Here is a 20,645-nt window from a genome sequence, read left to right as displayed (position 1 = left end):
GTAGCGCAATATAGAGCAGGTAACCGTTCCATCCATATGTGATGCAGGGTGTAAAGGCCCTTTACCACTACAATGCCATTTGCTTTATAAAGCCGATCATGTCCCCTTTGTCGGTCTCAACCGTGTCAATTTTTTCCCTGAAAGCACAATTGCCAACCTGCGCGATTTTCATTGCAGTTGCACTTGTATAAGCGATGGATTGCGGCAATATCGTGCTAGTGGAAATTAAAGGTACGTAGTGGTAAAGGGCCCTTAGAAGAACTCTAATAATCACATTGGGTAGGTAAGGAAAAGAGATCTAGAAATGAAACCTATTTGTTACTATAAAGGGTTTGTGCTCAGATTTCATTCATTTGATTTTACTGCTTTTTGTTACCAAAGGAACAAGAACTTATGAAGATTGTCGGTATTAAATATGAAGTTGGCTTGCCCACTCTCTGCTGTCTTAAACTTGCCTTCCTTGACTCTGATACTGGGAAACTGACAGGAGGAGCTTTTACAATGAAGTAAGTAATGGATTACCTACCTTTTTATTGCTTTAATATGTTTAGCTTGCAGGCTTACAAAACACAATGCATTTTATGTAGTCTTAATGTAAATAAAATGGTTATAGACCGAATGAGGGATTTAATTGATCACATTCATTTATTGAATCCCTATGGACTTCAGGGGAAAAGGTTGGTCAGAAAGAGCTTGTAGATATTTGATGTTAAAAATTCTATGGGCCTCGTGTATAAAAATATCGGAAAGAGCAATGTAAAATAGCCCCTCCCTGTCACTAGTGTCCTTGACTAGACCCCACTGAGGAGATTCCATTTTTTCTGAATTGCATGCAGCTTAGACTTGAACTAGCTGCCGATTTGGAATGGTCCTATTCCAAGCTGCATTCAGTTGTTCGCTAGTGATGATCCTAATATTGTAGAATCCACCTATCTTTGTACACTGATGCTGCCTCAGGATCAGGAGGTAAAGGAAAATTTTCCTAACAGGAACACTAATGCCATTTACTGACCCAAGGAGAGATTGCCTTGATTTCCACTTTAAATATCCACTGATGTGGCCCAGCTCTGTTAAAGAAATGTGAATGCCAGCACATTGTGAAGTATATCTTATGGCTGTTGTAGAGAGTTTCCAGATCGTGTATGTTAAAGTGCCACTAGTCTACAAATGACTGGAGAGTGTATTCCTATAACAAGTATACTCAAGTGTGTGATCTATTATCTTGCAACAGGTATCATGACATGCCAGACGTGATAGACTTCTTAGTTCTCCGGCAGCAGTTTGATGAAGCCAGGCGTAGACAGTGGAGGATTGGTATGTCTGGAGAAAAACTGTTCATTCAAAATATGCTGCTTAAGATGATATAGATAAATAAATATATATATATATATATATATATATATATATATATATATATATATATATATATATATATATATATATATATATATATATATATATATATATATATTTATACACACACACTTAAACAATTTGACAACATAGTATGCTCCCCCCTCCCCCCCATACAAAAGAGATTTGAAATGATGGTGCACCTATGGATTGGCCAGTCATATATTTTTCTTTCTTTGCACAAGACCATTATGATATGATGTTACTCAGTCCATAGATCTCAACCCAGAAGCTACTCCTTTTCCCGCTACACCCAACTAAAGTTGGCACACCCTGCCCATTATTACCGCTCTAGTTCCTGTTTTTACATGCTCCACAGTGTGTTAGGCTGTTCATTGAGCTCATCACAGCCAGGAGCAAGTAATGAGAGGGAAAGATGAGTGGGGTTTGGGGTGCAGCTGTGAGGTAGGAGTGCCTGTTCAGTTGACATTTGGTGATGGGATGGATAGTCTGGCTTCTATAGACCTGGGATGTAGTAGGCTAAATAGTTTTTCCATTTCAAGTCTTGTTCAAGTAAACTGCTAGCATCACCAACCAGTAGTTGATTATGTTGATATGATCTGCTCAAAAGCATATGCTTCCCATGAAACCAAAATTACATTGAGTACAAGGCAAATTCATTAGCGTCACACTAACTAGAGCACTTTTAATATGTACCAGTTAGCAAAGGAGCACGTATTTTGCATTGCATTAACCATTGAGAAACCAAAGAAAATCCTAAAAAGTGGGTAACTTTAGAGCAACTTACGAATAATTAATAGGTTGATTAATTGACAGGATAACTTTGCTAAAAGCTAACAGGTCAACAGCTATAAAAACTCAATACCTTCTTATATAAGTATAATTTATTAATTTATTGTATTTCTAAAGTGCCAACATATTATGCAGTGGTGCACAATAGATACATGGGGTTAACATACAAGGTAGGACATACAAGAAGCTCACAAAAACAAGATCATGTAAAATGTCTAACAGTAGTTCAATATCTTCGGTAAAAATGGTCTGTTCTACTCCCTGAAATGGCTGTCTGACAGTGAGATTGTATGATCGAGCTGGAAACACTAGGGAGGGCTGGTCAGGCAAAAACTGTGCCTGTTAAACTGTGCCTGTTTAAAGAGACACTAAAGCGAAAAAAAATGTGATATAGTGAATTGGTTGTGTACTATGAATAATTACTAGAAGATTAGCAGCAAAGAAAATATTCTCATACTTTTATTTTCAGGTATATAGTGTTTTTTCTAACATTGCATCATTCTGTAATATGTGCAGATTACACAACACTCAGCATTCAAAATGAGTCTTTCAGAGCAGTCTGTGAAGTAATGACCTCTCCTCTAGCAGAGGAAAAGTAAACAGTTCACTTACAGTTGAGATAATAAACGTCAGATAACAGCCCTCTCCACGACTAAAGGTAGCCATACACTGGTCGATTTGCCATCAGATTCGACCAACAGACAGATCCCTATCTGATCGAATCTGATCAGAGAGGGATCATATGGCTGCCTTTACTGCAAACAGATTGTGAACCGATTTCAGCCTGAAACCGTTCACAATCTGTGGTGGTGGTGGTGCTGCCGCCGCTTCCCCCCCATCCCGCATACATTACCTGCTCCGCGGGCGCGACTTCCGGGTCTCCGCTCTTCTTCTCCGCTCTGGTCTGGTCTCCGGCATGCTTCCCTTCTTCCTGTCTGGGGGAAGTTTAAACAGTAGAGCGCCCTCTACTGTTTAAACTTCCTGCCGGGACAGGAAGAAGGGAAGCATGCCGGAGACCAGAGCGGAGAAGAAGAGCGGAGACCCGCGAGTCGCGCCGGCGGAGCAGGTAATGTATTGCGTCGGTCGTCGGGCACTCGAACGCCGTTAGCGATGTGCTCTTTACCCGCGGGCGACCGACGGTTATTTTCCGCACGACGCGATCGGACGGAATGGATCGAAATTCGGCGTGTAGCGCGAACGATTGGCAGCAGATTCGATCCCAGTGATCGAATCTGCTGTCGAAACGGCAGCAAATCGGGCCAGTGTATGGCCAGCTTAAGACTTAGTCGGAGAGCTTAATGGCTTGTTTGCATAGAGATAACAACTGGAGTTTCTCAACTCTTCCTGTACTGGAAACCATTAGACTGATGTATCTGATCTTAATGTTTTATTTCTTAGCTGTACTACACATACAAATCATATCATAATTTTTTTTTCGCTTCAGTGTCTCTTTAACCACTTAAGCCCAACTGGACAAATATATTTGTCCAGTGTTGTTGTGGAGAGTGCACCACCAGTTTGCTACTAAATGAGGCACATGTGGTATCATTTTAACCGTGACGAGTTGTGGAATCCATTTTGGTGTGTCTAAAAGCTGTGAACCACGTCACATGAAAAATAGGTAGGGACAAACTCAATCAAATATAAAAAGTCATTTTCAGAATTATGATCAAACTTGGGAAAGTTTTAGCAACACTACAAGAGACATATGTGGTATCATTTTAACCGTGATAAGTAGTAGAATAGAGTTTAAAGAGTTTTAGGGTTGAGGCGCATGTCTCCTTTATTTTTTTTAGTCACAAACTGAATCAAAAGAAATTACATTTTTGCATATTCTGTACCAAAATAAAAGACTTGTAAAATGAAAACAAAGTGACAGAATATGAAAGAAACAACATATATTGTTACCTTAGGAACCTGGCTTTTTAAATATGTATGCCATAAGGGTATATTACTATTATTTTTCAAAATAAGGCCTTGTAATCATTGACCGTGTACAATGAGAAAGCAAAAAACACAAAACAGAAAAAAGACACCTTTATTTCCAAATACAATATTCTCTCCATACATTGTGCTAGGAACATAATCTAAATGTTGCAATAACCAGGATGGATGAGCAAATAAAATTAGTGGGTTTAACTTATAGTCAACACTGTTTAATTTAAAGCTATAATGGATGTAAATGAAGAAATAGATTTTTTTTTCATCTTTTCCCCTTATTTTACCTTTAAAATGCATAGAAAATAAGGTGATTACTAAACAAAATGAACACACACTAAAAGCCAAATTTGTCCTGAAAAAAACAATATATAGATCATTTAGTTGTGATAAGGAGTAATAAAGTTATTGGCAAATGAATGGGAGCAGCGCCTATATGTGAAAATTGCTCTCGGGCTGAAGTGGTTAACAGACATTGATCTGCAGATCAGACAACCATCTGCTGGTCTTTTGCAGATACTGATCTTTTGCAGGTGTACAGCATCTTGCAAAGATTTTTATCTGATGGGGAAGTTCAACTTTATAGAATAGGTGTAAGTATGGCTCTCATACTACATGGAAGGGGGTAAAAATGGTCTGTGATCTTTCATTTTACTAAGACTTTTATCTCAAGTGTGTATTTAGCTTAAAGGGAACCTTAACTGTAAAACAATGAGTTTTACTTACCTGGGGCATCTACCAGCCCCCTGCAGCCATCCTGTGCCCTCGCAGTCACTCGTGGCTCCTCTGGTCCCCCGCTGCCAGCTAGTTTCGTTTTTGCCGACTGGGAGTCGGCCGGCCGCCATGCGTACGTTTTTACGCATCCCTGCTGGTGCAGGAAGCTATTGCAGACATCAACAAGTACATTTTTACGCGTTACGGATGTAATATGTAAAATTTTACGCATTACACCCGTAACGCGTAAAAATGTACTTGTTGATGTCTGCAATAGCTTCCTGCACCAGCAGGGTTGCGTAAAACGTACGCATGGCGGCCGAAAACGAAACTAGCTGGCAGCGGGGGACCAGAGGAGCCATGAGTGACTGCGAGGGCACAGGATAGCTGAAGGGGGCTGGTAGATGCCCCAGGTAAATAAAACTTTTTTTCAGTTAAGGTTCCCTTTAAGGCTACTTAAAAATTGGAGTGGGGGCATAGGCTGGCCATAATGATATGCTAACAGGTTGATATACGGTCCATGCTCCTCTCACAATTTTAATAAGGTTCTCAAATACAGTTTTGCAAATTTTGATTGGCCTAATTCCAAGATGTATACATACATTTGCATTGAATTTGCTTGAAAAACAGTTGTTTGGATCAGAGTTGATGCAGAATTATGCAAATTTATGCAGCTTGAAAATTGACCAATTAAATGAAGCAGATGAGGGATTCAATCATTGGTCTGTCTTCAAGCTGCATAAACTCGCATTCATAGTTTGCATAATTATGTATCAACTTTAAAGAGGAACTCCAGTGAAAATAATGTAATAAAAAAAGTGCTTCATTTTTACAATAATTATGTATACATGATTTAGTCAGTGTTTGCTCATTGTAAAATCTTTCCTCTCCCAGATTCACATTCTGACTTGTATTACATGGAGACATTGTTACTGTGGGCAGATTATGGAGCTGTTTCTAGCTGGTCTGGCTTTAACAGACAGCTATTTCCTGTCTGAACATTGTTACATTGTGACAGTTTGCCCAGAGTACCGTACGGTACCAGAGCCTCTTGTGGGAGGGGTTTCAGCACAAAATCAGTCATACAGCGCCCCCTGATGGTCTGTTTGTGAAAATCATTATTTTTCTCATGTAAAAGTGGGTATCAGCTACTGATTGGGATAAAGTTCAATTCTTGGTCGGAGTTTCTCTTTAAGTTATTTGCATCTCATTGACCAGCTCTACTTACCTCTAACTTTTGCACTTAGGCCACATACACACATCAGACCATAGTCTTTTGAAAATGAAAGCTCACAGACCAATATTACCACTCTTCATGTAGTATGAGAGCCATACCTTCACAGTCTCTTCTATGGAGCTGAACTCCCCATCAGAAAAAAATCTTTGCAAGGTGCTGGACACACAGATGCTGTACAGACACAAAAGATCAGTATCTGCAAAAGATCTGTTCCTGCCAAAGATCCGTTCTTGCAAATTGCATTCATAGTCTGAGATCTGCAGATCATCATACACACCTTGTTTAACTGACATTCATCTGCAGATCAGACAATCATATGCAGATCTGAAAATCCATCCTGGTGGATCTGATCTGCAGATGAATGTCTGTTAAACAAGGTGATTATGGTGATCTGCAGATCTCATAGACTATGAATGCATTTTGCAGATACTGATCTTTTGAATGTGTACAGCATCTTTGTGTGCAGCATCTTGCAAAGATTTCTATCTGATGGGGAGTTCAGCTCCATAGAATAGACTGTGTAGGTCTGGCTCTTATACTACATGAAGGGTGGTAAATTGGTCTGTGATCTTTCATTTTCCAAAGACTATGGTTTGATGTGTGTATGAGCCTTAAGTGTGCAGTGTAGGAACTGAAGAGTTGGTAGCTCTGACGTTTTATACCGCGTTTCCCCGAAAGTATGACATCCCCTGAAAGTAAGCTCTAGCATATAGTTTGAGCATGCTCGAAATATAAGGCATCCTCCTAAAATGAGACCTAGTGGCAGCGGCAGTCCTGTTACCTTCCCCCGCCGCCCCCCGCATTACCTCCTGCCAGCCCCCTCCTCCAGAAAGAACGACCCCAGTATTCCGCAGCTCCTCTACCCGGCGGCATAATTCAAACCGCAGATTAGCGGTCAACTGTAATAAAGGCAGCTAGAGTATCATTATAACAGTGCCTCCTTATACTTCCTATGAAGCACCTATGTCACTTCCTTTATCAGGAGGCGCTGAAACAGTGATACGTCGCTGTTATACTGACACTAGCTGCTGTTACAGTTCACCGCTAATCTGCGGATTGAATTATGCCGCTGGGCAGAGGAGCTGCGGAATACTGGGATCGGTCTGTCTGGAGGAGGGAGCTGGCAGGAGGTAATGTGGGGGGAGGTGGGATTACACTGGCTATGTTCTGGGGGATCTGTGTATGGAAGAGGGTGGTCTGGCTAAACACAAGGGAGGGGGGGGGATCTGGCTAAACAACAAGGGTGATCTCGCTAACCCCAGAAAAAATAAGACCTCCCTGAAAATAAGCCCTATCATATTTCTTTATGAAAAAATTTATATAAGACAGTGTCTTATTTTCGGGGAAACACGGGCAGCTGTTCAGTTATGTTTTATAAATCTAATCAATCACTTGACAGAAAGGAATGGAAGCGGTTTTCTGAAGTCAAAAACACTAGAACCTTTATAGCTGCCACTGATGAGTGATTTGGGTGCTGAAAAAGAATTTTGAATTTATCACCTTTATTTTTAAGTTGTCACAATGATACCCCAGGCTGCTGCTTAGCACTTATAATAAAATATCTGGAAGAAGTAAGTAAATTGTTTCTGCATTGCAGGAGACAGATTTCGGTCTGTGATTGATGATGCCTGGTGGTTTGGCACAATTGAGAGCCAGGAGCCATTGCAGCCAGATTACCCAGACAGCTTATTCCAGTGCTACAATGTCTGGTGAGTATTTAAGCACAATTCCAATTTCTTGCAAAACTTGGTTTACATTTTGTGCATTATGTAATATGTATATTTGCAGTGATGTCAAAGTGAGGGTGGTAATTTACTAAATAGCCAGGTGCAGAAAAATAAATAAAACAAAATGAAATTATGGTCATAAAGTGTGCATAGTACAACTTTACTGCTATTTTCCTTTTTGATTTAAAGGGACCCTGAGCAGAGGCATAAAATTAAAATCTGGACGTACTTGGGGCTTCCTCCAGTAGCCCGCGAGGTGTTCTGGCATCCTCTGGGTCTCTTCCCCGGTCCCACTCACTGCTCCGGTAATCCATCGATTTTGGCTGAAGTCGCCCATGCGCCCACCGGTGCATCATCATGCCGGTCGCCATAAGCGTCCTGCACATGCGCGGTTCAATCTTTAGAGAACTGCGCAGGTCGCTTACGGCAATCGGAGTGATGACACGTCGGGTGCACACATGGGCAACTTCAGCCAAAGTAGCTGGATTGCTGGCGGCGGGACCGCGGAAGGGACCTATAGGGTGCCGGAAGACCTTGCGGGCTATGGGGGCTGGTGGAATCACCAAGTAAGTCCAGATTTTAATTTTATGCCTCTGCCCTTTAACCACTTAAGGACCGGGGCTGCTTTAACAGATCTGTGCTGTGTGGGCTCTCCAGCCCGCAGCACAGATCAAGAATGAGGCAGGGCGATCAGACTATACCCCCCCCCCCCCCTTGTCCTGCTGGGGGGGGGTGGTCTGATCGCTGCCACTCTGTGTGGCCGAGTGGGGGGGCTCCTCAAAGCCCCCCTCCGCAGCGATTATCCTCCCTCCCTACCTCTCGCTCTGGCTGTGGGCGGCACAGGATAGAGATCTGTCCTGTCTAATAGGCTTTAGCCTATCAGACGGCGGCGATCCCCGGCCAATCAGAGGCCGGGGATCGCCGATCTCCTTTACGGCCCTGCTGCGCAGCAGCGCCGTATGGATGTAAACACGGGATTTCTTCCCCGCGTGTTCACATTTAGCCTGCAAGCCGCGATCGGAGGCTCGCAGGCTCTTCACGGAGACACCCTCCGTGAACTGACATGGAACAGCGGCCGTTTCCATGGAAATCCACAAACGACCAGCCGCCGCCTATCAGCATTAGCTGGTCGTTATGTGGTTCCATTGTAAGCAAATGATAACATTTTATGTGTGGTTTTCATGCACTGAACATGTACTTACAATTGAAATTGGTGATTAATATGTTTTACATGCAGTTTATGTGCAGGCAAAATCCCATGTAAGGTGCAGAAATATGAACCGTCCCTAAGGGTGTGTGCATAACATACACTGATGGGTATGAGCCTTGTACAGACACGTTGCTGAGGCATATTCAAGTGGCTTGTACCGTTTCTATGGAAAGGGAGGAAGGAGGACATCAAAGTGCATGATTCATGCTTCCTTATCCTTTCATTGCATAGCAGCTGCTGTTGACTTGTCAGTGCCCCTTGTAATGGACTCTTAAAGGAGTTATCAGGGAAAAATGAATAAAATAAGTGCTACTTACCGGGGGCTTCCTCCAGCCCCAAGCTCCCAGCATATCCCTCGCCGCAGCCATTCGCTGCAGCTCGCTCCCGGTCCCTGGCGATGACGTCAGGCCAACCTGATGAACTGATTTTTTATTAAATGCAAATCGCAAAGAAACTTTGCATCAAGATGTAAACATTAGAATCACATTGGTAACTTCCAGTCTTTTATATATAGTGTAACAGATAGGAATGGTCTTATTTAATTTGCTTGATAAAATTAAAATGGAAGTTTGTACAAATCAAATGATTAATGTGTGTGATCATTAAAGAGATGCATTCATTTCCTGCCATGCCATTGGTAACAACGTAAAGGAAATCTGTCTTACAAGGGCACACACCGCAAAACAAGCCTGACCAGCTTTAAGCTTTCTTTCTTGTATCCAATTCTAAACAAAAACGTTTTGCTTGGAGTTCTTCTAGTTGAACATTTTTTTTCTTCTTCCCAATTTTTCTTTTTTAGTTGGGACAATGGTGACACAGAGAAGATGAGTCCTTGGGATATGGAACTCATACCCAACAATGGTTTGTATTCTCAAAGTAAGGCATGCCCCGATAATATTTTAATATGGTCAATATCTGCATTGTATTGTTTAAATGACTGTACATAAATTACCCATGCTCAGATCTATATTTTCTATTTATATCTCCACTTTTTGAGAATTCCATACATTTTATGGACTGAAAAGATATATTTATTATTATTATTAGCTTTTTAAGATGGAAGTAGCAGAAAGTACTTACAGGATTAATGTGACATTAGATTGAAAGCTTGGTGCCAAATATATCCCCCTGAAAATGGGCTTTTAAGAGTTTGGGTTAGTGTGAAGTTAACTACATTTATATTTGTGGCAGTTGGTATTCTCTTGAAACTTTGTCACAGCCTCTACTCCCTTTTGACGATGACTACTGCTACTACTACATAGCACTGGATATTCCCTTAGCTTTCTATTGCAGTAGTGCAGACAGCAAAGAAGCTGGAATTATGTATGTGAACTAAAATTTCCATGAGGCCAGAAACCCACTAGGAGCGCTTTTGAGTGCTTTGTGATTTGAAAAGCTCTTGCTAATGTAATGCTATGGGTGTGATCCCACTTGAGCGATGTGATTTTATACAAATCCCCCGATAGCATTGCATTAAAGTGGAATATAACCCAGCATTTCATCTTTGCTCTAAAACATTATTTACAACATATTATATGCAACCAGCATTTTTTTTTACTAGACCAGCATTGGAAGGGTTACACACACAGAGCTTGAAAGTACAGTGCAGTGAAATGCAGACACATCAGAACTTTAGATAATGTTATCTTGTTGTTTACTTAAATGTATCAAGTGAGGAATGTGACACATTCTCTGACTGCAGAGAAACTGCTGGAGACAACAGAGAGACACTGAAAGCATGTCTGCCTGCAAAACAGCAATGAATAAAACCAGTTATTAATAAAGTGCAAAGTCAGCTCACAAAGCAAAAAACTGTACTTTTGGAAACCTATAACTTCTAAATGAATAATAATACTTATGCACAAATGCAAATATGATAACCATATGGCATATAAAAATTAGGCAAACATATTTTTATTGAATATTATGTCAGGGTTTTAAACCGCTTTAACAAGAGCTTTTTCAAATCACTAGCGTTTAGAAAGCGCTCCTATGGGGTTTCTGGCCTTAGTCAACTGCTGCAGAACTACTTCTGCTTCCCTATTGTTTGCTAGTTATGCACTAGTATGAAGATGGCAAGTAAGCGGTCATGTAAATCGATTTTTTTTTTTTAACATATCCTCTTTCTGGTCTACTTTTTGAGTGCCAGAAAAGTGTGACGGTCAGTGTATTATTATTCCTACCTCCTGCAATCACTCTGTTCACACAGGCAGGGAGAGATTCCAATAGTCAACGTTTTGGGTTTAGCTGCTTTATATTGTAGTTTGGAAATTGGACTAAGAAGTAGTACCCATACGTCAGTAGTTCCTTTTTGTCTGACTAATAGGCTCCTGGAACATGGGGAAAGACTTGACAGAATTTCCATATGAGTTCTGTAGGAGGCAGTGTTGCAGCATCCCAAATGCTTGTTATGTTTAAATTATACAAAGTATGAGGAGGCAAAAGACAGAGGTATATGACATAAATCAAATAAAAACAGTGTTGCTCAATAACAGAGGTTGGAACCTATATTTATTGAACACCAAAAGAGATGACTCGTTTTGCCGGACTCGCACACTTCCTAAGGTCAACATCGGTGTTTTTTGGGGTAACAGCACAGACTCTGAGTTCCCAGAGGATGTGGAGGCTGCTAAATTTACCGTATATATTTGCAAAAAGGCCAACCCGTGTATAAGCCGAGGTACCCACTTTTCCCTCTGAAACCTGGGGAAAGTGATTGACTCTTGTATAAGCCCCCTCTCCAGTATAGCCCCCCCTCCACAACAGCCAAATATGTCCCCAGTAGCAGTTATTCTTCCTCCCCATAGCCAGATGTGCCCCAAGGGTGATAAAGCTGTGTCTCAAGACGCCACTGAATGGCATCATAGATATGAAACTGCAGTTGCCACACAGGAAGATCATTGCAGCGCTGACACATTGCTTGCACACTCCACTCCACAAGCCGGGGGTCACAGGTAGTTTTGAGCTGCGCACTCTGCACACCATGTTGCAGGGCATGGACACAGCAGGGTGCCAGCTGGCAAGAGCATGATCACTACTGTGTGCGGCTGAACGGCAGACCACGGGAGGACACCAAAGGACTCACATGTGCTTATGGGGCTGGAGGAATTCCGGGGTAAGTATCAAATCTTTTTTTCCTGCCGTCTCTGGTACACTTTAAAGCAGACTTTATACCTGCAAACTCTCATTCCACCTCCAACCATGCCTCATTTTATGCTTGTTTCTATGTATTTAATTGTATATATCTGTATAAATGTAATTGAATATCAAAACCTGCACAGCATCCAGAAAAATGTGTGATAAGTTGCCATATTTTTTTCATGCAGTAGATGTGAGTATACACATTGATTAACATGATTGTCAATACTTATGCATCTCCATTGCAGAAAAACACATGTAATAGAAATGAGGCCTTACTGATTCTCCTCATTCCACTTAAAAAAAAAAAAGTCTAAGTATCCTCTTTGCCCTCACATCCATGTAGTGGAGGTGCAGGAACACCCTATTATTCCATATCCCTATAAGTCCCTCAGCAACTTTCAGTGCTCATAGCCATCACTGACAGGCTGATTTTGGTAATGGGGAACGGAATGAGAATCAGGATGTGATTGTTTTTATGCTTTAACATTCAGATCTACTTTGCCTCTGAGTTGTTAGCAGCTAGCTGCTATTCATAGTTGTTATTGGCTGTGACTAGTCACTAGCGCCAGACTAGTTAGTAGTGCTCATGACTAGTTTTTGTTGCTAGCAGCTTCACTGAAATATATTGAGGACTAATTACAGAGACTATTTTCTGTGAATGAGTCATCCGCGAGACTGCATCAGTTGTTTCTTAAAGAGACACTGAAGCGGTAAAGAAATTATGATATAATGTTTTGTATGTGTAGTACAGTCTAAACACAGAACCTGATTAGGATACTAAACAACAAAATTTTTCCCTAACAAGGGGATAACTTAACATTTGTTTACATTAAAAAATATTGAGGTTAAGCTGTCATCGTTACTATCAATTCAAGTTGATACAGTAGATTATTGTAAATGGGGTAAATACCCTCCTCCTACTTCAACTTGAAATAATCTGTTACTGCTTATACAAAACCCCCCACCATATAAAAACCACCCAACATGTTTCACTTCCTATTTGGAAGCTTTATCAAGGGAACAAAGTGTCGTGCTATAAGTTCATATAGTGTTAGGATGCATTACAAAGCAATAAATTAAAATAAAATCATATTTAGTAACAAAGCGTATAGGCCTATAGCAGCAGCATAAACAAGATGGTTGGCTTCGCCTTCCTTTTATAGTCAGTGGAGGTCACATGGGGTGGGAGTGAAGCACTCCCCCATTAACCATGAACTGTCATTGGTGAAGACCACTGTCAATCAATTATTATCCAATCACAGGAAGGCACTATCGATCCCCATAATGTTACAACAGACCCTTTGGATTGTGACATACGACAAAAGAAGAACATATCCATATCCAGTATTGGCTCACCTTGCCAGGGTGATAAGCACAGTTAGCTTCCGAGGTGTAGAATATAGAGAAAAATCAAAATTTAGAGAATGCCGGTAATCCTGCGTTCCTATTGGTCCCCCGGGGTCACATGGCGTGTATAGGTTTCACCAATTAGAGGATAGCTCGAGAGGTCGTTGCTCCATATGGAGCTTATGATTCGCCCGTACATATGCGACCAATCATTCGCATGATAGCTCCGTCCGCTATCTCATCATTGGTCAGTGGCATGGCTGTAGGCGGAGCAAACGGCCCCGCCCGCGGCGTCATTGTCCACAGCGTTACGATCGAAGGCGGGGACGAGAGGCTTGCCGAAGTTACGCCCCAACTCACGCCACAGGTCCACATGGCGCAAGGGGGCGTGCAGCCTGAATGTAAACAAACCCCGCACACTCACATTGACACATCCCATATGCCAATCATGCAGCGGATGCGTGCATATATACTTTAAAGACAGTGTGCAGGAATAAACCTAGATTTAAGTGTGCCTGCTGAGAGCACTAGAAAATAAAATAATGGTGGATAATGTACCTCGACATTACATACCCTCAATATGCATGTCCAGGTATACCATAGTTGCACAAAATCTCAAGCCTACTGATTTGTCCTTCTAATTCTGCATCTGCTGACACTCTCTTAAATAATTCTGATCTTACAGATCCCACATGGGAGAGATATTTTCTCGGCGGTGGACATACATAGGTAAGTATTAAAGGGATATGTATATTGTTCACATGTTATACTTTATAATTAATCCAAAAGCAAATCACACTGTCTCGGGGGTAATTTGATATCAACATCACCATTCACATTGTTAGTTGTCAACACAGAGTAAAAACACAGATAACATCTATAATGATATAGTTTGCCAATGTACATTAGTTAGTCCACCAGGAGAGGTACAGTAGGGGACATATATACATATGAGACGAAGGGGGGCTATAAAAAAAGGGAGTATATGTAAAACCCTCATTCAAGCCACCAGGGGAGAGAGTGCCCATCCTATATATCCAACGGGCTTCTATTTGTCGCAATTTCAAATCCAAATTGCCACCCCTTGGGCCCATTTTCCATTGCTGAATCACCCAGTATCTCAATCCAGAGGGGTCCCCATCATGACATTCCAGAAAATGTCTTGCGACAGATGTGTTGCGTTTATGCTTGATGTCCCCTATATGTTCCAGAATACGTGTTTTAACTGATCTTGTTGTTTCACCTACATATACATATGGACAGGGACATCTTAATGCATAGACCACCCCCTCTGTTTCACAATTATAGAAGTTCCAAATATCGAAGATCCTCCCATTTTTGGGAGCCTCAAATTTTTTGCATTTTTCCACATAATTGCACGTCTTGCAGTTTACACATTTATGCATTCCGTTTAAATCCTTACTTAACCAAGTCTTCATTCTTCTTGAGTCTTTCTTTGTTGATGGCATGAAAGAGTGTGTGAGGGAGCCCCTAAATTTCTACCCCTCCTATATGCGAATTGTGGGTAGGTCGGTAGAATCTCTTTCAGTTGAGGATCTAGCTGTAATAGGGACCAATGTTTCTCCATAATTTTTTTGATACTTTGTGATTGGTTAGTATATGTATTAATGATTCTAGTTTTGCCCCGATCTGTTCTCTCTCTTACTTTTGGTGTCAGAAGTTCACGTCTATCCGTATTTCTCGCTTTTTCCTCTGCTGTGTATAGTACACTATCGGGATATCCCCTTGCCTTAAACCTTCTCTTCAGAGTACAGCACTCACTATCAAAATCCTTTTCACTTGAGCAATTTCTTTTCGCTCTCAAAAATTGCCCCTTCGGGATGCCTCTTTTTAGGAGTTCAGGATGATAACTGTCCCATGACAAGAGCGAGTTCGTAGAGGTTATTTTTTTGTATCAAGTCCTCCCGCCTGGTTTTTGGAAATCTGTACATCCAAGAAATTTAGAGTGTTATTATCAATTTCATGGGTAAAGAACATGCCAATTTCATTCCTATTTAGCAGGGTCACACACTCAACAAACATGTCTCTGGGGCCGTCCCAAAGGATGAACACGTCATCTATGAAACGGCCCCAGAAGACAATATGGGAGGCATAAACTGCTAACGTTTCTCCAAACACGATGGTGTCCTCCCACCCCAGAAAAAGAAGTTTTATCCCCTTGTGAGGGAAAAATTTTGTTGCTTAGTATCCTAATCAGGTTCTGTGTTTAGATAGTGATTTTGTTTGGTGCCCTGACACCATTTACCTCGATAGGGGATTTGTTACATCTCCATTATGGCTGGCTTTTTAGATTCAATACCTGATGTTAATAAGCTGATAGCAGAAGCAAAGGAGGTTTTCTCTAATCTGGAGGGGAATGATAACCCCGATCCTGTCAATGTCCCAACCCCTGACTCTGAAATCAATGAAGCCTTTAAAAAGATCTTTAATATATATAAGGATCACAATCATAGTTGGTGGGAGATCTCCAGTTTTAACACGTACTTAAAAGAAAGAATTACAGTACGTGGCTTACGAAATTTAGTTATACCACACAAACATATTTCTTGGATGTACAGATTTCCAAAAACCAGGAGGGAGGACTTAATACAAAAATTTACAGAAAAATAACCTCTACGAACTCGCTCTTGTCATGGGACAGTTATCATCCTGAACTCCTAAAAAGAGGCATCCCGAAGGGGCAATTTTTGAGAGCGAAAAGAAATTGCTCAAGTGAAAAGGATTTTGATAGTGAGTGCTGTACTCTGAAGAGAAGGTTTAAGGCAAGGGGATATCCCGATAGTGTACTATATACAGCAGAGGAAAAAGCGAGAAATACGGATAGACGTGAACTTCTGACACCAAAAGTAAGAGAGAGAACAGATCGGGGCAAAACTAGAATCATTAATACATATACTAACCAATCACAAAGTATCAAAAAAATAATGGAGAAACATTGGTCCCTATTACAGCTAGATCCTCAACTGAAAGAGATTCTACCGACCTACCCACAATTCACATATAGGAGGGGTAGAAATTTAGGGGACTCCCTCACACACTCTTTCATGCCATCAACAAAGAAAGACTCAAGAAGAAAGAAGAAGACTTGGTTAAGTAAGGATTTAAACGGAATGCATAAATGTGGAAACTGCAAGGCGTGCAATTATGTGGAAAAATGCAAAAAATTTGAGGCTCCCAAAAATGGGAGGATCTTCGATATTTGGGACTTCTATAATTGTGAAACAGAGGGGGTGGTCTATGCATTAAGATGTCCCTGTCCATATGTATATGTAGGTGAAACAACAAGATCAGTTAAAACACGTATTCTGGAACATATAGGGGACATCAAGCATAAACGCAACACATCTGTCGCAAGACATTTTCTGGAATGTCATGATGGGGACCCCTCTGGATTGAGATACTGGGTGATTCAGCAATGGAAAATGGGCCCAAGGGGTGGCAATTTGGATTTGAAATTGCGACAAATAGAAGCCCGTTGGATATATAGGATGGGCACTCTCTCCCCTGGTGGCTTGAATGAGGGTTTTACATATACTCCCTTTTTTTATAGCCCCCCTTCGTCTCATATGTATATATGTCCCCTACTGTACCTCTCCTGGTGGACTAACTAATGTACATTGGCAAACTATATCATTATAGATGTTATCTGTGTTTTTACTCTGTGTTGACAACTAACAATGTGAATGGTGATGTTGATATCAAATTACCCCCGAGACAGTGTGATTTGCTTTTGGATTAATTATAAAGTATAACATGTGAACAATATACATATCCCTTTAATACTTACCTATGTATGTCCACCGCCGAGCAAATATCTCTCCCATGTGGGATCTGTAAGAGCAGAATTATTTAAGAGGGTGTCAGCAGATGCAGAATTAGAAGGACAAATCAGTAGGCTTGAGATTTTGTGCAACTATGGTATACCTGGACATGCATATTGAGGGTATGTAATGTCGAGGTACATTATTCACCATTATTTTATTTTCTAGTGCTCTCAGCAGGCACACTTAAATCTAGGTTTATTCCTGCACACTGTCTTTAAAGTATATATGCACGCATCCGCTGCATGATTGGCATATGGGATGTGTCAATGTGAGTGTGCGGGGTTTGTTTACATTCAGGCTGCACGCCCCCTTGCGCCATGTGGACCTGTGGCGTGAGTTGGGGCGTAACTTCGGCAAGCCTCTCGTCCCCGCCTTCGATCGTAACGCTGTGGACAATGACGCCGCGGGCGGGGCCGTTTGCTTCGCCTACAGCCATGCCACTGACCAATGATGAGATAGCGGACGGAGCTATCATGCGAATGATTGGTCGCATATGTACGGGCGAATCATAAGCTCCATATGGAGCAACGACCTCTCGAGCTATCCTCTAATTGGTGAAACCTATACACGCCATGTGACCCCGGGGGACCAATAGGAACGCAGGATTACCGGCGTTCTCTAAATTTTGATTTTTCTCTATATTCTACACCTCGGAAGCTAACTGTGCTTATCACCCTGGCAAGGTGAGCCAATACTGGACATGGATATGTTCTTCTTTTGTCGTATGTCACAATCCAAAGGGTCTGTTGTAACATTATGGGGATCGATAGTGCCTTCCTGTGATTGGATAATAATTGATTGACATTGGTCTTCACCAATGACAGTTCATGGTTAATGGGGGAGTGCTTCACTCCCACCCCATGTGACCTCCACTGACTATAAAAGGAAGGCGAAGCCAACCATCTTGTTTAGGCTGCTGCCATAGGCCTATACGCTTTGTTACTAAATATGATTTTATTTTAATTTATTGCTTTGTAATGCATCCTAACACTATATGCACTTATAGCACGACACTTTGTTCCCTTGATAAAGCTTCCAAATAGGAAGTGAAACATGTTGGGTGGTTTTTATATGGTGGGGGGTTTTGTATAAGCAGTAACAGATTATTTCAAGTTGAAGTAGGAGGAGGGTATTTACCCCATTTACAATAATCTACTGTATCAACTTGAATTGATAGTAACGATTATGACAGCTTAACCTCAATATTTTTTAATGTAAACAATTAAATGTTAAGTTTTATCCCCTTGTGAGGGAAAAATTTTGTTGTTTAGTATGTGTAGTACAGCTAAGAAATAAAACATTACCGGCAAATATGATCCAATATTGTTTCCAGTACAGGAAGAGTTAAGAAACTCCATTTATCTATGCAAAAGAGCCATTGTCTTCTGTAGCTTGTTATCTCAACTGTCAGTCACTGTATTTTCTTTTTCTCTCCAGAGGGCAGTTCAAAAGTTTGCTGGCCCGCTCTGTAAAATTATTTTAGAATGCTGAGTAGTGTGTCAACTGCAAATATTAGAGAATGATGCAATGTTATAAAAAATACTATATAACTAAAAATAAAAATGAGAATATTTTATTTGCTACTAATGTTCTAGTAATTATCCGTACTACACAAGCAATTCATCATATCATAATTTATTTTATTTTTTTTGCTTTAGTGTCTCCTGAAAGGGGATCTAAAGTGTAAATTAACTTATGATATAATGATGTGTATGTGTAGTACAGCTAAGAAATAAAAAATTAGTAGCAGAGACACAAGTGTAATAGTGTTTCCAGTACAGGAGCCTGGTACACACATTAAAATTTGATGTGGTAATTTTACCAATTCCCTGCAGTATGATAACTTGCCTACAAAATCAGCATGATTCACAAAGCTTTTCCACCTGTTTTCCTCTGTTTTCACCTTATCTTTGTTATATTTTTACACTTCCAAAGAGCAAAAATATAATTGAGGTAAGAGAAGTAATATTGAAATGAAGTTAATCAGGAACAACTTATTTTGCTTGTAAATGTGCTGAAAAGTTTTTTGTTTTTTTTTTGCTTTTTTTTTTTATCAATAAGGCGATAAATAAAACATTTATGAGAAGTATTGTGAATAGAGCCCAATTTTTTCCCAGGATTCAAAATCTTTTGGCTCTCCTCCTACGTGGAGGTAGTAAAATTGACCAATCAAAATTGTATGTGTATATACTTTATACAGTAAACTTTCATAAATGAGAAACCACTCTTTTGCTTGGGGATAGCATTAGATATTACTGAACTGCAGGTTTAAAACTAAACATTTTTCCCGGGTTCAGAGTTTCATGAAGTATGTGACTTGGGAAACTTAACCCCCTCCTGACCGCCTAACGCTGATGGCGGCAGGAGAGTGGCAGCCCCTGGACCACCTAACGCCGATCGGCATCAAGTCCTGGGGGCAGAGATTGTCAGGGAATGCTTGCATGCGCTATCTTTCCCTGCCGAGATGCGGACCTAGTGTTCAGCCTGCCAGTCGCGATCGCAGCTGACAGACTGTAAAAAAGAACCGTTTACATTGTACAGCGCTGCAGTGTCCTGCAGCACTGTACGAGGGACATCTCTGTCACTAAGCTGTCCGCTGGAGTGGCTCAAAAAGTGATCGCTCTCATAGGCTAATGCCTATGAGAGGCGATCACATTGCTGATTTGGGGGGGGGGGGGGGGTCGAGACATTTAAAAAAAAAAAAAACATTTTTTAAATAAAAATAAAAAAAATGGCAGCAGCAATCAGAAAAGGGGGCAAGATTAATTTCTGTGCTGAGTTGTATGGCAGTAAGTCTGTGGTCCTCAAGCGGTTAATTTGCTTTTGTTTCCTAACTTTTAGCTGTGTTTCCTGAGGAGTTGGGCACTAGTGTGCCATTAACAGAAATTGAGGTCCGATCATTGCTCTACAGGTCGCTGGAAGGAGAGTGGGGATGTAGAAGTAGAGATCAAGAATGCCAACGAATCATTGCTGGAATCAACCAGCTGATGACTTTAGGTATTTGAAAACGTGTGCATATATATGTGATCATTAATATCTCCTGAGCTTCATGTGCTGACTGATGGGATTGATGCATATGTACTATAGTGGTTGGAGGCGCTCAGCTCCATCTTTCATTTGTGCAAGAATGTACTCTATTTGCCTGAGGCAGGATTGCATCCTGAAACGCATTGCACATTTTTTTTTTATGAGAGCAATTTTGATACAATAAAGTAAAAAAGTTCTTTACTACAGACCATGAAGTAGCCATTGGAGGAGGTAAGTCCACCTTTACCTCCCTCTTTTTTAAACAGTTTTTAATGATTTATGTCCTCTTGGCG

The 20,645-nt window shown here is 40.9% G+C and overlaps 1 protein-coding gene across 3 annotated transcripts in view; it reads left to right on the top strand.

Annotated features, from left to right (window-relative positions):
* PHIP (pleckstrin homology domain interacting protein) overlaps nucleotides 1-20,645 on the top strand; it is a 156,250-nt gene that overhangs the window by 104,903 nt on the left and 30,702 nt on the right. For 2 of the 3 annotated variants that reach the window (XM_068281524.1, XM_068281526.1), the window contains exons 26-30: nucleotides 382-506; nucleotides 1,232-1,314; nucleotides 7,653-7,764; nucleotides 9,792-9,868; nucleotides 20,167-20,322. In XM_068281524.1, the coding sequence (XP_068137625.1) occupies nucleotides 382-506; nucleotides 1,232-1,314; nucleotides 7,653-7,764; nucleotides 9,792-9,868; nucleotides 20,167-20,322 (553 nt within the window). The remainder of the gene's footprint in view (nucleotides 1-381; nucleotides 507-1,231; nucleotides 1,315-7,652; nucleotides 7,765-9,791; nucleotides 9,869-20,166; nucleotides 20,323-20,645) is intronic. The other variant, XM_068281525.1, reaches the window with a different exon arrangement.

Source organism: Hyperolius riggenbachi, chromosome 4, assembly GCF_040937935.1.
Source record: "Hyperolius riggenbachi isolate aHypRig1 chromosome 4, aHypRig1.pri, whole genome shotgun sequence".
Taxonomy (NCBI): Eukaryota; Metazoa; Chordata; class Amphibia; order Anura; family Hyperoliidae; genus Hyperolius; species Hyperolius riggenbachi.
The sequence above is the reverse complement of the archived record's forward strand: the minus strand, read 5'-3'. Positions and strand labels throughout refer to the sequence as shown.